The sequence below is a fragment of the Stomoxys calcitrans genome, chromosome 1 (genome assembly GCF_963082655.1).
Source record: "Stomoxys calcitrans chromosome 1, idStoCalc2.1, whole genome shotgun sequence".
Lineage (NCBI taxonomy): Eukaryota > Metazoa > Arthropoda > Insecta > Diptera > Muscidae > Stomoxys > Stomoxys calcitrans.
The window spans coordinates 229,374,555-229,390,866 of record NC_081552.1 but is presented as its reverse complement, the minus strand read 5'-3'; the positions used below and the strand labels follow the sequence as shown (position 1 = coordinate 229,390,866).

The window sequence follows — 16,312 nt, the reverse complement described above, 5'->3', positions numbered from 1 at the left end:
TATTTAATTTTTTATGTAATTTAATTTAATTGTTTTTAATTCAATTTTTTTTAATAAAATTTACTTTTTAATTTAATTCTTTTTAATGTAATTTTTTTAATTTTGTATTTTTTTATATTTAAATTTTTTTTTGTATAACATACTTTGGCATTTTTATATGTTTAAGACAAAAATCCAAACATTTATTTTTTGATTTTTTATTTTTTTTTAATTTTTGTTTTTTTTTAATTTTTATTTTTTTGTTGTTTTATTTTTAATATATTTTTTTAATTTTTATTTTTTTTTTAATAAATTAAATTTTTTGTTAATAATACAAAGTTTTTTTTTAAATTCTTTTTTGTTATTTTTTTGTAATTTAATTCAATTGTTTTTAGTTCAACTTTTTTAATTAATTTTTTAATTTCTAATTTAATTATTATTTTTTTTTAATATTGTATTTTTTATATTTAAATTTTTTTTATAAAACATACTTTGCCATTTTTTTTAAATTTTTTTTTTAATTTTTTTAAATTTTTTCTTTTTGTAAAATATGTTTTGCCATTTTTTAAAATTTTTATATCTTTTTTTGTTATTATTTTTTTTTTATAAATGAAATTTTTTTTATGTTTTTTATTTTATTTTTTTTTTTGTAATACATACTTTGCCCTTTTTTTTAATTACAAAATTACTGTTCTTGTTCTTTACATTGAATATATGAATCAAAATCAAACAATCTATAATCGGCGGTCAGGCATTATTGAGTTAGCTTTGTAGGTTAGGATTTTCATGCATTAGTATTTGACAGATCACGTGGGATTTCAGGCATGGTGTCAAAGAGAAAGATGCTCAGTATGCTTTGACATTTCATCATGAATAGACTTACTAACGAGCAACGCTTGCAAATCATTGAATTTTATTACCAAAATCAGTGTTCGGTTCGAAATGTGTTCATTCACCGTTCAGCGATGAGGCTCATTTCTGGTTGAATGGCTACGTAAATAAGCAAAATTGCCGCATTTGGAGTGAAGAGCAACCAGAAGCCGTTCAAGAACTGCCCATGCATCCCGAAAAATGCACTGTTTGGTGTGGTTTGTACGCTGGTGGAATCATTGGACCGTATTTTTTCAAAGATGCTGTTGGACGCAACGTTACGGTGAATGAACACATTTCGAACCGAACACTGATTTTGGTAATAAAATTCAATGATTTGCAAGCGTTGCTCGTTAGTAAGTCTATTCATGATGAAATGTCAAAGCATACTGAGCATCTTTCTCTTTGACACCATGTCTGAAATCCCACGTGATCTGTCAAATACTAATGCATGAAAATCCTAACCTCAAAAAAATCACCCTTTAATTTTATGTGTAATAATACCAAGTTGCCGGTGGTGTGTTGGGGAAAGTCAAACCAAGAACAGGACCGCATATAAATTGGGTTCATTATTCTATATATCTAAGCATATAACACATGAATTTTTTTTTTAATTTAATTGTTTTTTGAAGTAATTTTTTTTTAATTTTGTATTTTTTTATTTCAATCTTATTTTGTATAACATACTTTGCCATTTTTATAGCTTAAGACAAAAATCCAAAAATTTTTTTTTAAATTTTTAATTATTGATTTTTTTTTAATTTTTTTTTTTTTAATTTTTTATTTTTTTTTATAATTTTTTATTTTTTTTTTTTAATTTTTTATTTTTTTTTTAATTTTTTAATTTTATTTTTTTTTAATTTTTTTTTAATTTTTTATTTTTTTTAATGTTTTATTTTTTATTTTTTTTAATTTTTTTTTTTTAATAAATTTAATTTTATGTGTAATAATACCAAGTTGCCGGTGGTGTGTTGGGGAAAGTCAAACCAAGAACAGGTCCGCATATAAATTGGGTTCATTGTTTCATATATATCTAAGCATATAACACATGTATATTTTTAAGACAAAAATCCAAAAATTGGACTTTCTAAAAGCAAAACAGGTTCCGGATTTAAATAAATACATCTATATACATAAATATAACTATCTCTTACTATTTTTTAACGGTCTTTAGTTTTAAAAAAAATATTTCTTCACTCAGAGACATTACAATCTTCAAAACTAGAATCATTAAAAGAATGCGTCACATCATTTTCTTTGATATTACAAATAGTTGACTAATAATAAAAAAAAAAAACCTGTAAACTTAACATATCTTTTAAATAACCTAAGTTTGTTGATTATTTCATAATTGTTATGTACAAATGTACGTTATTAATAATAAGACAAAGATCAAATTAATGCTGGATGTTTTGTTGTATTTGGTACAAACATCTTGAACATAAATCGAAGAATATGTATTTATGCTACCAAACCCCTCCCCCCGTATCTCCCACCCCCTTCCATGAACATTTGCCATTGAATTCATTCATTCATTCAATCATATATGTATACAAATAGGCACGTGGTCATTTGGCTTCGGAATTGGATCCCTTGGGAATTCTTACAGTAGAAAAGATCCGGAAAGATGGTCTTACACGTCGTGCTAATGAAGATGTTTTACGCCAACATTCTGACTTTTTGTTTGGTAATTTAATTTTTCTCTTTTTCCTTTATAACCAAAAAAAAAAAACCAAATCGAACAATTGTAATTGTTGCCTAAGAAAACAACACTTTTTTCGCAAATTCACAAAAAAAAAAACCAAGTACAAATGAAATTCGGAGTTTTTGTTAAAAAAAAATCTAAATCAAAGAAAAATCTCAATAAGGCAGCATTCGTTTTTTCATTCCACATGGAACAAAAAATCTTTTAGCAGGCTTTTGAATAGCAATTTGTTGTTATATTGTATTTCTTCTAGTTCTACTATTTATTACACTAAAGCATACATCCCCCATAGACAAACGATGCCCAGAATTTTAGAATATAAGATCCTTGATGATTGTTTAACGTTGTTATCTACGTTCTTGTTGTTATTGTTGATAATACGTGTTTAACCCCCACCTAGTATTGTAAAGTAAATATTCATGATTGACATGAACTATTTCTTTCTCTCTCTCTCTCTCTCTGTATGGTATTACATTCAAGTAGTTTTTCATATTAACACCTTTGTTGTTTCATTTCAAGAATTTTGTTGGATTTTAGTTGTTTTTTTTCTAATTTTCATATATCTACAGTACTTCTCTCTTACAAACTACACTACCTAGTTTAACCCCATTTGAGTTTTCATTCTTAAATGTATGTACATACCACCAACCAATCAATCACATTGTGTTTGTCTCTACTACCATTTTGTTGTCAAAATTTTTCTTTAAGACATTTTTTTGTTTTGGCCAAAATTTCATTACTATGTAATATTTTGATTTTTTTTTTACAAAGTGTAACTACTAAACACATGCTTATAAACGATTTCTTTTTTGTTTTATTGCTTTTTTTTTCTATATATTCTACTACTACCACTTTTGTCTCCGATGAATTGGCAAAAATTGTAATGGGCCAAAATTATGAAAAATTTCAAAAAACAAAAAAAAAATTATATACAAAAAAATTTTTTGGTTAAACCATCAAAAAATCCATGTTGTTGGCAAAAATATGTAAACAAAAAAATTTAGATTCGAGGCCATAATATTGCTCACCTCGACCCCCTCGAAATCAATTCCGCTGAATTGCCTCGCAACTCTACAATTAAAGTTATTCATGCCACTTTCGATTTTGGTAAGTAAGTTTAATTTTCGGTTGTAGTAGATTTTTTCCCACCTCAAACACCTTGAAATGAATTTTTTTTTTAAATATTAGCCACCACCTGCACTCTTTCTTTTACTTTTCCTTTAGTCCCTTGTAAATTTTGTATTTAAAAAAATACAGTGGTAAAAATCCGTTTTGTTTTTTAATCTCAAATACTGTTTTTTGTTGTTTTATTACAAAAGTCCTTTACTAGGCTAGCATAAATTGTTGTTGCTGTTTTGTTTGCCCGAAAACATGTAAATATGTACTCTGGTACCCTAATTTGACTTTTCTCTCACCATGTTTGTCCTTTTTTTTTGATATTTTCTTTGTAAACTCTTTGTTTTTGTTGTTACCATTTGCTTTGTTTGTTGAAATAAAACTTTTTAATTTGTTTACACTATTACACCTGATATATTTGTCTATGCTGTTGCCAAAAATTCGTTTTTAATTTCAAATTACTGAACAAATTGAATCTTTTGTTTAAAATTGTTAAATATTGGTTACATAAAATTAAAAAAATAAAATAATTAAGGCCAATAGCATTGCGCAAATAATAAAAGTATACAAAATAATTCCATCTAAACCTGTGAAAATGTGTCTTTTCATTATTTTGCGTGAATTTTGTATAATCTCCATATATCTGTCATCAAAATTAGCCCAACGAAATGAAACAAAACAAGTAAGAGCGTGCTAAGTTCGGCCAGGCCGAATCTTATATACCCTCCACCATGGATCGCATCTGTCGAGTTCTATGCGCAGTATCCCTTTTTAGGCAAACAAAGAATAATGAATATGGACGGAGGAGGAGCTATGTCAAGTTATAGTCCGATTCGGGGCTCAAGAAGCAAAATCGGGAGATTGGTTTATGTGGGAGCTGTGTCAAGCTATAGATCGATTCAGACCATTTTGCACACGTATGTTGAAGGCCATGAAAAAAGGCGTTGTACAAAATTTGTGTCAAGTCGAATTTGTGTCTAGAAGCTCAAGAAAGCAAGATCCCAGATCGGTTTATATGGCAGCTATATCAGGGTATGGACCGATTTGGACGATACTTCACATAAATGGTGGAAGTGATACCAAAACACCACGTGCAAAATTACAGCCAAATTGAATAAGAATTGCGCCTTCTAAAAGCTCAAAAGTCAAGACCCAAGATCGGTTTATATAGCAGCTATATCAGGTTATGGACCCATTTGGCCCATTTACATTCCCAACAGACCTACACCTAGAAGAAGTATTTGTGCAAAATTTCAAGCGGCTAGCTCTACTCCTTCAAAAGTTAGCGTGGGAGTTATATGGTTATAGATCGATTTTGACCGTACAGGGTAAAATTGTTGGAAGTCATAACAGAACACTATGTGCAAATTCAGCCAAATCGAATCGAGGCTTCCAGGGGCTCAAGAAGCCAAATCGGGGGATCGGTTTATATGGGAGCTATATCAAGTTCTTGACCGATTTGGACCGTACTTGGCACGTTTGTTGGAAGTCATAACAGAACACTAAATGCAAAATTTCCGCCAAATCGAATGAAAATTGAGGCTTCCAGGGGCTCAAGAAGCCAAATCGGGAGATCGGTTTATATGGGAGCTATATCAAGTTCTTGACCGATTTGGACCGTACTTGGCACGTTTGTTGGAAGTCATAACAGAACACTAAATGCAAAATTTCCGCCAAATCGGATGAATATTGAGGCTCCCAGGGGCTCAAGGAGTCAAATCGGGAGATCGGATTATATGGGGGCCAGGGCCCGAGGGAGGCCCTACGACTTACTTGCAGCGAAAAACTCTCTAACGACAACCTCAACTCGAGATTATTTTTCGAAACCAAAATTTTGCATAAACATTTTAAAGTCTTTTTATAATGCTTATGTCCTATACAATATTTTCCAAAAATTTTTACTTTAAACAAAATTTCAAAAAATAATTTTAAAGCAAAAAATTTTAACCCATTACGCCTGATCCTCGATTCCGTTGTCCGATTTTGATGAAATTTTGTCTCTATGAATAAAAAGGACGCGTTATTGACGCATTGGCTGACTAACCAATTGACTGATCAATGGCCAGTTGGCATGAATTTGGGTCTTTGGTCATAGGCGCGCGATATGACGGGATTTTGTGATATTCGTACGTTTAGGTACTAAAATGTACGAAATGGTGGCATTTTACCCAGCGCGAACGGATGGGGCTAGAATTTTAAGAGTGTCTCGAAAAAATAAGATTTGGAGAGAAACATTTTCCAAAATCGTACCGGATGTGGGAAAAATAGTACGTTTAGTACTTTTTGGTACCTTGTTTATTGATTGAGCTAGAGCTTTGAATTTTGGAATTCAGGTATTATATGGCAACCTGAATTGGATAAATGAGTTTTTGGACTTTTGGACATTTAGGAACAAAAAAGTATCATATTCTGGATCGTCTCGACATTCTGAGTCGATCTAGCCATGTCCGTCCGTCTGCCGAAATCACGATAGTAATCGAACGCGATAAGCTAGCCGCCTGAAATTTTGCACATATACTTAATATTGATGTAGGTCGTTGGGGATTGCTATTGGGCCATATCGGTGCAGATTAAAAAATAGATCCCATATAAACCGATCTCCCGATGTGACTTCTTCAGCCCCTGGAAGCCTCAATTTTCATACAATTTGGCTGAAATTTTGCATGTAATGTTCTGTAATGACTTTCAACGAACTGTGTCAAGTACAGTCCATGTCGGTTTATAACCTGATATAACTCCCATATAAACCGATCTCCCGATTTGACTTTTTAAGCCCTTACAAGCCGCAATTTTTGTCCGATTTGGCAGAAATTTGGAACAAAGACTTGAGTAATGACTTCCAACAATGCAAAGTTCCGTTATGACTTTCAGCAACTGTACTTACAAATGTTCAAATTGGTCTATAACCTCGTACGAGTATAGCTCCCATAAAAACCGATATCCTGATTTTACTTTTAAAGCCCTTACAAGCCGCAATTTATGTCCCATTTGGCTGAAATGCGGTGTTCCGTTATGACTTCCAACAACTGTGCCAAGTACGGTCCAAATAGCTCTATAACCAGATATAGCTCCCATATTTTAGCAGAATCTATGGTGGTGGGTTTCAAAGATTCGACCAGGCCAAACTTAGCAAGCTTTTACTTGTTATAAGCTACACCACCACTGTGGTACAGGGTATTATAAGTTTGTGCATATGTTTGCAATGCTAAAAAGCAGAAGAGCTAGACCCATTGATACCTATACCGGTCGACTTATCTGATCTGATCTGATCAAATCAGATTCGATTTAGCCATGTCCGACTGTGAGTCCGTGTATTCTTTTAATCAAGGTACGGGCTGTATTTGTTATCCAATCGTCATGCATGTCACTTTTTGGCTCAAGGACGAACTCAATTGATTTCGGTAAAAGTCGGTTCAGTTTTAGATATAGCTCCCATTTATATGTATAGCCCGATTTTCACTAAAATAGCCGTAGTTTCTATAATTTTCAACCGATTTGCACAAATTTGCACAGATGGTTCTTTTACTGATCTTAACATATCTGCAAGATTTCATCAAAATCGGTTCAGATTTGGATATAGCTCTCATATATATTTACCGCCCGATTTCCACTTAAATGGCCATAGTAACTACAATTTTCAACCAATCTGCACAAAATTTGGCGCAGATTATTTTGTTACTGATCTTGCCATATCTGCTAGATTTCATCAAAATCGGTTCAGATTTAGATATAGCTCCCATACATATGTATCGCCCGATTTCTACTTAAATGGCCGTAGTTACTACAAATTTCAACCGATCTGCACACAATTTGGCACGAATTGATTTGTTACTGATCCAAAAATATCTGCAAGATTACAACAAAATCGGTTCAGATTTAGATATACCTCCCATATATATGTATCGCCTGATTTCCACTAAAATGGGCGTAGTTACTACAATTTTCAACCGATCTGTGCAAAATTTGGTACGGATTGTTTTGTTACCGATCTTAACATATATGCAAGATTTCATCAAAATCGGTTCAGATTTGGATATAGCTCTCATATATATTTATCGCCCGATTTCCACTTAAATGGCCGTAGTAACTACAATTTTCAACCGATCTGCACACAATTTGTCACGGATTGATTTGTTACTGATCTAAAAATATCTGCAAGATTACATCAAAATCGGTTCAGATTTAGATATAGCTCCCATATATATGTATCGCCCGATTTCAACTTAAATGGCCATAGTTTGTACAATATCAACCGATCTGTGCAAAACTTGGCACGGATTGTTATGTTACTGATCTTAACATATCTGCGAGATTTCATCAAAATCGGTTCAGATTAAGATATGGCTCCCATACATAAGTTTCGTCCGATTTCCACTTAAATGGCCGTAGTTACTACAATTTTCAACCGATCTGCACAAAATTTGACACGGATTGTTTTGTAACTGCTCGTAACATATCTGCAAGATTCCATTAAAATCGGTTCAGATTTAGATATAGCTCCCATATATATGTATCGCCCGATTGCCACTTAAATGACCGTAGATACTAAAATTTTCAACCGATCTGCACAAAATTTGGCACGGATTGTTTTGTTACTGATCTTAACCTATCTGCAAAATTTCATTTAAATCGGTTCAGTTTTAGTTATAGCTCCCATATATATGTATCGCCCGATTTCCACTTAAATGGCCATAATAATCACAATTTTTAACCGATCTGTGCAAAATTTGGCACAGAATGTTTTGTTACTGATCTTAACATATCTACAAGATTTCATCAAAATCGGTTTAGATTTGGATATAGCTCCCATATATATGTATCGCCCGATTTCCACTTCAATGGCCGTTGTTATTAAAATTTTCAACCGATCTGTGCAAAATTTGGCACGGATGGTTCTGTTACTGATCTTGCCATATCTGCTAGATTTCATCAAAATCGGTTCAGATTTGGATATAGCTTCCATATATATGTGTAGCCCGATTTCCACTTAAATGGCCGTAGTTACTACAATTTTCAACCGATCTGCACAAAATTTGGCGCAGATTATTTTGTTACTGATCTAAACATATCGGCAACATTTCATCAAAATTGGTTCAGATTTGGATATATTTCCCATATATATGTATCGCCTGATTGCCACTTAAATGGCCGTAGTAACTACAATTTTCAACCGATCCGCACAAAATTTGGCACAGAATGTTTTGTTACTGATCTTGTCATATCTGCTAGATTTCATCAAAATCGGTTCAGATTTAGATATAGCTCCCATATATATGTATCGCCCGATTTCCACTTAAATGGCCGTAGTTACAACAATTTTCAACCGATCTGCACAAAATTTGACACGGATTGTTTTGTAACTGCTCGTAACATATCTGCAAGATTCCATTAAAATCGGTTCAGATTTAGATATAGCTCCCTTCTATATGTATTGCCCGATTTCCACTTAAATGGCCATAGTTTCTACAAATATCAACCGATCTGTGCAAAATTTGGTACGGATTGTTTTGTTACCGATCTAAACATATATGTAAGATTTCATCAAAATCGGTTCAGATTTGGATATAGCTCTCATATATATTTGTCGCCCGATTTCCACTTAAATGGCCGTAGTAACTACAATTTTCAACCGATCTGCAAACAATTTGGCACGGATTGATTTGTTACTGATCTAAAAATATCTGCAAGATTACATCAAAATCGGTTCAGATTTAGATATAGCTCCCATATATATGTATCGCCCGATTTCAACTTAAATGGCCGTAGTTACTACAATTTTCAACCGATCTGCACAAAATTTGGCGCAGATTATTTTGTTACTGATCTAAAAATATCGGCAAGATTTCATCAAAATCGGTTCAGATTTGGATATAGCTCCCATATATATGTATCGCCTGATTTCCACTTAAATGGCCGTAGTTACTACAACTTTAAACCGATTTGTGCAAAATTTGGTACGGATTGTTTTGTTACCGATCTTAACATATATGCAAGATTTCATCAAAATCGATTCAGATTTCGATATAGCCCCCGTATATATATGTCAATGACTTACAGTTTTAATTTTGTTTTAATAATAATTATTGTAAATAAAATAAGCATTATTATGATGAGTCCCTAAACCTTTGTTTCTCCTTGACTTCCAAAGTGTCTAAAAGAAACATACGTTACTAACCGAACGCAAAAACAAAAATTCAAATTTAAAACGATTTTTCTAAAAAACGAATACACACACAAATATTGGCAATAACTTAGACAAATATTGGAACAATTTTCACACACACACACACAAAACAATTGGCACGCCTGTAATTAATGTAAAACAAAAACAGTTTTAAACTCAATTTAGTTAAAGTTTTCCCTGCATGCATATTCTAGAGACCAAAACGAAATTATAATTCGTTGTATCCTTAGATATTGAAATTTTTATATGACAAAAAAAAAACAAAAGCATGCTTCAAAGAAAATAAAAAGAAAGTCTATCAAAAGTGTAAAAAATGTATGTCCTCCGAATTTCAATAAAAAAAATTACAAAAAAAAAATCTTTAAATAAATATTAAAATTAAAATAACCGAAAAATTTACTCTTTTTCCTTTGTTTTTTTCAAAACAAATGCAACTATAGGCGAACAAGACATGGAAAGGCAATTCAAATTGCCCAGCACCACTTTCATTGGTGGCGATGAAAAACAATTGCCTTTGAGGTAAAAGCTGTTAAATTTTTCTGAAGAGGGCTTAAGCTCAGCTTTCTGTTTTCAATTTGCAGGGAAATTTTGAATCGCTTGGAAAATGTCTACTGCAACAAGATTGGTGTTGAATTCATGTTCATCAATTCCTTGGAGCAATGCAACTGGATCCGCAAGCAATTCGAGACTCCTGGAGTTATGAATTTCTCGCCCGAGAAGAAACGTTTGATTTTGGCTCGTTTGACTCGTGCCACAGGGTATGTTGGACACTCTCAACAAGCAACTGATAGCTATAAAAAAAATATTTTTTTTTTTTTTATTTTCTCCCCCCCTTAGTTTTGAAGGTTTCTTGGCCAAGAAATACTCTTCGGAGAAACGTTTCGGCCTTGAGGGCTGCGAAATGTTGATTCCTGCCTTGAAGGAATTGATTGATGCCTCCACCGAGTTGGGCGTTGAATCTGTCATCATGGGCATGCCTCATCGTGGTCGTTTGAATACTTTGGCTAATGTCTGCCGCAAGCCTTTGAATCAAATCTTTACTCAGTTTGCTGGTCTGGAAGCTGCCGATGATGGCTCTGGTGATGTGAAATACCATTTGGGTACCTACATTGAACGTTTGAACCGTGTCACAAACAAGAACATTCGCTTGGCTGTTGTCGCCAATCCCTCTCACTTGGAGGCTGTTGACCCTGTGGTCCAAGGTAAAACTCGTGCCGAGCAATTCTATCGTGGCGATCAGGAAGGCAAAAAGGTCATGTCTATTTTGATTCATGGTGATGCTGCCTTCTGCGGCCAGGGTGTGGTCTATGAGACCATGCACTTGTCCGATTTGCCCGACTACACCACCCATGGCACCATTCATGTTGTGGCCAATAACCAAATTGGCTTCACCACCGATCCTCGTTTCTCGCGCTCATCTCCCTACTGTACCGATGTGGCTCGTGTTGTGAATGCTCCCATTTTCCATGTCAATGCTGATGATCCCGAGGCTGTGGTGCATGTGTGCCGTGTTGCCGCCGAATGGCGCAATACCTTCCACAAGGATGTTGTCATCGATTTGGTGGGCTATCGTCGCAATGGTCACAATGAAATTGATGAGCCCATGTTTACCCAACCTCTTATGTACCAAAAGATCAGGAAGCACAAGAACTGCTTGGACATCTATGCCGATAGGCTGATTGCCGAGGGCACCTGCACCTCTGAGGAAGTCAAGTCGGTGGCTGATAAATATGAAAAGATTTGTGAAGAAGCCTTTGAATTGGCCAAGACCGAGACACACATTAAATACAAGGATTGGTTGGATTCCCCCTGGTCTGGTTTCTTTGAGGGCAAGGATCCCCTGAAGGTCTCACCCACTGGCGTGAAGGAAGAAACTTTGGTGCATATTGGCAACAGATTCTCGGCTCCTCCACCAAATGCTGCTGAATTTGTTATTCACAAGTAGGCTTAAAGAACTTTTTTTTTTGGGAATATTTATACCCACCACCGCAGGATCACATTCCGTTTGGAACACATCGAAATATCAATTTCCGACCCTGTGTCTGTCCGTCCGTCTGTTGTAATCACTCTACAGTCTTCAAAACTTAGATATTGAGCTGAAATTGGGCACTGATACGTCTTTTTGATGCACGCAGGTTAAGTTCTTGAACGGTCCAAATCGGACTATATTTGGATATAGCTGCTATATAGACCGATCTGCCGATAAAGGGCATGAAGCCCATAAAAGCTTTATGTTTTAACCGATTTCGCTGAAATTTCAAACAGTAAGTAGGTATAGGCCTCCCAACATAGGAGCCAAATATGTTTCAGATCGGTCTATATTTAGATATAGCTGCCATATATACCGATCTGCTGATAAAGGGTCCGAAGCCCATAAAAGTTATATTTTTTTAACCGATTTCGCTGAAATTTGAAACAGTGAGTAGTTTAAGACCTCCCGACATCTAACCCAAATAGGGTTCAGATCGGACTAAATTTAGATATAGCTGCCATATAGACCGATCTGCCGATAAAGGGTCTAAAGCCCATAAAAGATTTATTTTTTAACCGATTTCGCTGAAATTTGAAACAGTGAGTAGTTTAAGACCTCCCAACATAGGACCCAAATATGGTTCAGATCGGACTATATTTAGATATAACTGTCACATAGACCGATCTGCCGATAAAGGGTCTGAAGCCCATAAAAGCTTTATTTTTTAACCGATTTCGCTGAAATTTGAAACAGTGAGTAGTTTAAGACCTCCCGACATCTAACCCAAATAGGGTTCAGATCGAACTAAATTTAGATATAGCTGCCATATAGACCGATCTGCCGATAAAGGGTCTGAAGCCCATAAAAACTTTATTTTTTAACCGATTTCGCTGAAATTTGAAACACTGAATAGCTTTAGGCCTCCCAACATAGGAGCCAAATATGGTTCAGATCAGACTATATTTAAATATAGCTGCCATATATACCGATCTGCCGATAAAGGGTCTGAAGCCCATAAAAACATTATTTTTTAACCGATTTCGCTGAAATTTGAAACAGTGAGTAGCTTTAGGCCTTCCAACACAGGACCCAAATATAGTTCAGATCAGACTATATTTAGATATAGCTGCCATATATACAGATCTGCCGGTAAAAGGGTCTGAAGCCCATGAAAGCTTTATTTTTTAACCGATTTCGCCGCAATTTCAAACAGTGAGTTGCTTTAGGCCTCCCAACATAGGACCCAATTATGGTCCAGATCGGACTATATTTAGGTATAGCTGTCATATATACCAATCTGCCGATAAAGGGTCTGAGGCCTATAAAAGCTTTATTTTTTATCCCATTTCGCTGAAATTAGAAAGAGTGAGTAGTTTAAGACCTCCCGACATCTGACCCAAATATGGTCCAGATCAGAATATATTTAGATATAGCTGCCATATAGACCGATCTGCCGATAAAGGGTCTGAAGCCCATAAAAGCTGTATTTTTTAAACGATTTCGCTGAAATTTGAAATAGTGAGTAGCTTAAGGCCTCCCAACAACCCGACCCAAATATGGTTCAGATCGAACTATATTTATATATAGCTGCCATATAGACCGATCTGCCGATAAAGGGTCGCCGAAATTTGACATACAAAATTCAACAGACTTTTATTTATTAGACCACTCAATGTCCGTGCCGTATTTGGGTGCATAAGTTATCCAATTTTCACTGGATTGCAAAGAAAGAGGGTTTACATATATACCCAAGGTGGTGGGTATTCCAAGTTCGGCTTGGCCGAACTTAATGCCTTTTTACTTGTTTTTTTTTTTTTTATTTATCAGTTACCTCTCTTTATCTTAGGGGTCTCATTCGTGTCTTGAATGCCCGCAAGGCCATGGTTGAAGAACGCGTCGCTGATTGGGCTCTTGGTGAAGCCATGGCCTTTGGTTCCCTGCTTAAGGAGGGCATACATGTACGTCTCTCCGGTCAAGATGTTGAACGTGGCACCTTCTCTCACCGTCATCATGTCTTGCACCATCAGTTGGTGGACAAGGCCACCTATAATGCTCTGCAACACTTGTATCCCGATCAGGCTCCCTACTCCGTCTCGAACAGTTCCTTGTCCGAATATGCTGTGCTTGGCTTCGAACACGGCTACTCCATGACCAATCCCAATGCTTTGGTCTTGTGGGAAGCCCAATTCGGTGATTTCTCCAACACAGCCCAATGTATTATTGATCAGTTCATTTCCAGCGGCCAAGCCAAATGGGTGCGTCAATCTGGTTTGGTTATGCTGTTGCCCCATGGCATGGAAGGTATGGGCCCCGAGCATTCGTCATGCCGCGTTGAACGTTTCTTGCAAATGTCCTCGGACGATCCCGATTATTTCCCTCCCGAATCTGATGAGTTTGCCATTAGGCAATTGCATGACATCAACTGGATTGTGGCCAATTGCACAACACCCGCTAATTTGTTCCACATTTTGCGTCGTCAAATCGCCATGCCTTTCCGCAAGCCATTGATTCTGCTCACCCCCAAATCTCTGTTGCGTCACCCAGAAGCCAAGTCACCATTCAGCGAAATGTCAGAGGGCAGTGAATTCCAACGTATTATCCCCGACAAGGTGACCGCCGAAAACCCCAGTGCTGTCAAGAGGATTGTCTTCTGTACTGGCCGTGTCTACTACGATCTGACCAAGGCCCGCAAGGACAAGGGTTTGGAAAAGGAAATTGCCATTGTTCGTGTTGAGCAAGTAAGTGCCAGCAGAGAGTTGATGGTTCCAGACAATTACCATTAGTTCGTGGCATATTTCTTTGTTTTAGGTTTCTCCCTTCCCCTTCGATTTGATTAAGGAACAAGCCAATCTCTATAAGGATGCCGAATTAGTGTGGGCCCAAGAAGAACACAAAAACCAAGGTTGCTGGTCCTATGTCCAGCCACGTTTCTTGACCGCCCTCAGCAATAGCAGAGATGTTAGGTAAGTCCTCTTGTTCTCCTTTCAAATCATGTAACGTCTTAAATGTCTTTTGGGCCTTTTATAACGTTTTTTTTTTCTTAACTGTGCTTTAATACGTTTTTTTTTTGTTTATGCCTTTACTTTTTTTTACTCGATCTTCTTTTGAGTCGTTTCTTACCCTTACTTAACCCTTATCTTCTCTTGTATATAAGTTGTGTTTCTCTTAAGCTCCTCTTCGTTTAATTAGCGGTTTTTTCTCTATGATTTGCATCAATCCTCCTTCAAACTACACTTTTTCTTCCACTTGCAATTGTCTAACTACTGTTGCAAATTTATTGGAAACAAAAACACCACTGCACCCACACCCACACACACCAGTTGTTGTCTCTATTTTAGTTCCAAGCACCACCCTTGGTTACGAATGGTTGTTAAAAAAAAAAAATCCATTCTGGCACTTATTTTCTAAGTACTGCAATGGGTCCACCAAGCCATTTATTTTACTCTTTAGATTGGTAACCTAATGTGTGTATTATACACCCCATCTAGTTAAAGAATTTTTGGGTTGGATTATGGGTGGTTTGGTGTTACATATATCGGTAGATGTAAATAAATAATAAAATATCAATTAGCTATAGAAAAAAAAAGAAATGGCAGTGGTATTCATACAGGGTTTATTGCCTTTTTAGTAGGAATACTTTTATAGTAAAGATTTTTGTGGAATCCCATCAAAAAGATGGGATTCTATTTTTATACCCACCACCGAAGGATGGGGGTATATTCATTTTGTCATTCCATTTGCAACACATCGAAAAATCCATTTCCGACCCTATAAAGTATATATATTCTTGATCAGCGTAAAAATCTAAGACGATCTAGACATGTCCGTCCGTCTGTCCGTCTGTCTGTTGAAATCACGCTACAGTCTTCAAAAATTGAGATATTGAGCTGAAACTTTGCACAGATTCTTTTTTTGTCCATAAGCAGGTTAAGTTCGAAGATGGGCCAAATCGGACTATATCTAGATATAGCCCCCATATAGACCGATCTGCCGATTTAGGGTCTTAGGCCCATAAAAGCCACATTTATTATCCGATTTTGCTGAAAATTGGGACAGTGAGTTGTCTTAGGTCCTTCGACATCCTTCGTCAATTTGGCTCAGATCGGTCCAGTTTTGGATATAGCTGCCATATAGACCGATCCTCTGATTTAGGGTCTTAGACCCATAAAAGCCACATTTATTATCCGATTTTGCTGAAATTTCGGACAGTGAGTTGTCTTAGGCCCTTCGACATCCTTCGACAATTTGGCCCAGATCGGTCCAGATTTGGATATAGCTGCCATATAGACCGATCCTCCGATTTAGGGTCTTAGACCCATAAAAGTCACATTTATTATCCGATTTTGATGAAATTTGGAACAGTGAGTTGCCTTAGGCCCTCCGACATCCTTCGCCAATTTGGCCCAGATCGGTCCAGATTTGGATATAGCTGCCATATAGACCGATCCTCCGATTTAGGGTCTTAGACCCATAAAAGCCACATTTA

General features: G+C 35.7%; 1 protein-coding gene across 6 annotated transcripts in view; it reads left to right on the top strand.

Annotated features, from left to right (window-relative positions):
- Positions 1 to 16,312, top strand: part of LOC106092437 (2-oxoglutarate dehydrogenase complex component E1) — a 98,333-nt gene that overhangs the window by 59,896 nt on the left and 22,125 nt on the right. For 4 of the 6 annotated variants that reach the window (XM_059360863.1, XM_059360862.1, XM_059360866.1 and 1 more), the window contains exons 5-10: positions 2,410 to 2,536; positions 10,295 to 10,373; positions 10,436 to 10,612; positions 10,692 to 11,795; positions 13,673 to 14,564; positions 14,635 to 14,789. In XM_059360863.1, coding sequence (XP_059216846.1) covers positions 2,410 to 2,536; positions 10,295 to 10,373; positions 10,436 to 10,612; positions 10,692 to 11,795; positions 13,673 to 14,564; positions 14,635 to 14,789 — 2,534 coding nt within the window. Of the gene's footprint in view, positions 1 to 2,409; positions 2,537 to 3,558; positions 3,662 to 10,294; positions 10,374 to 10,435; positions 10,613 to 10,691; positions 11,796 to 13,672; positions 14,565 to 14,634; positions 14,790 to 16,312 lie in introns of all 6 variants that reach the window. The other 2 variants (XM_059360865.1, XM_059360867.1) reach the window with 1 other exon arrangement.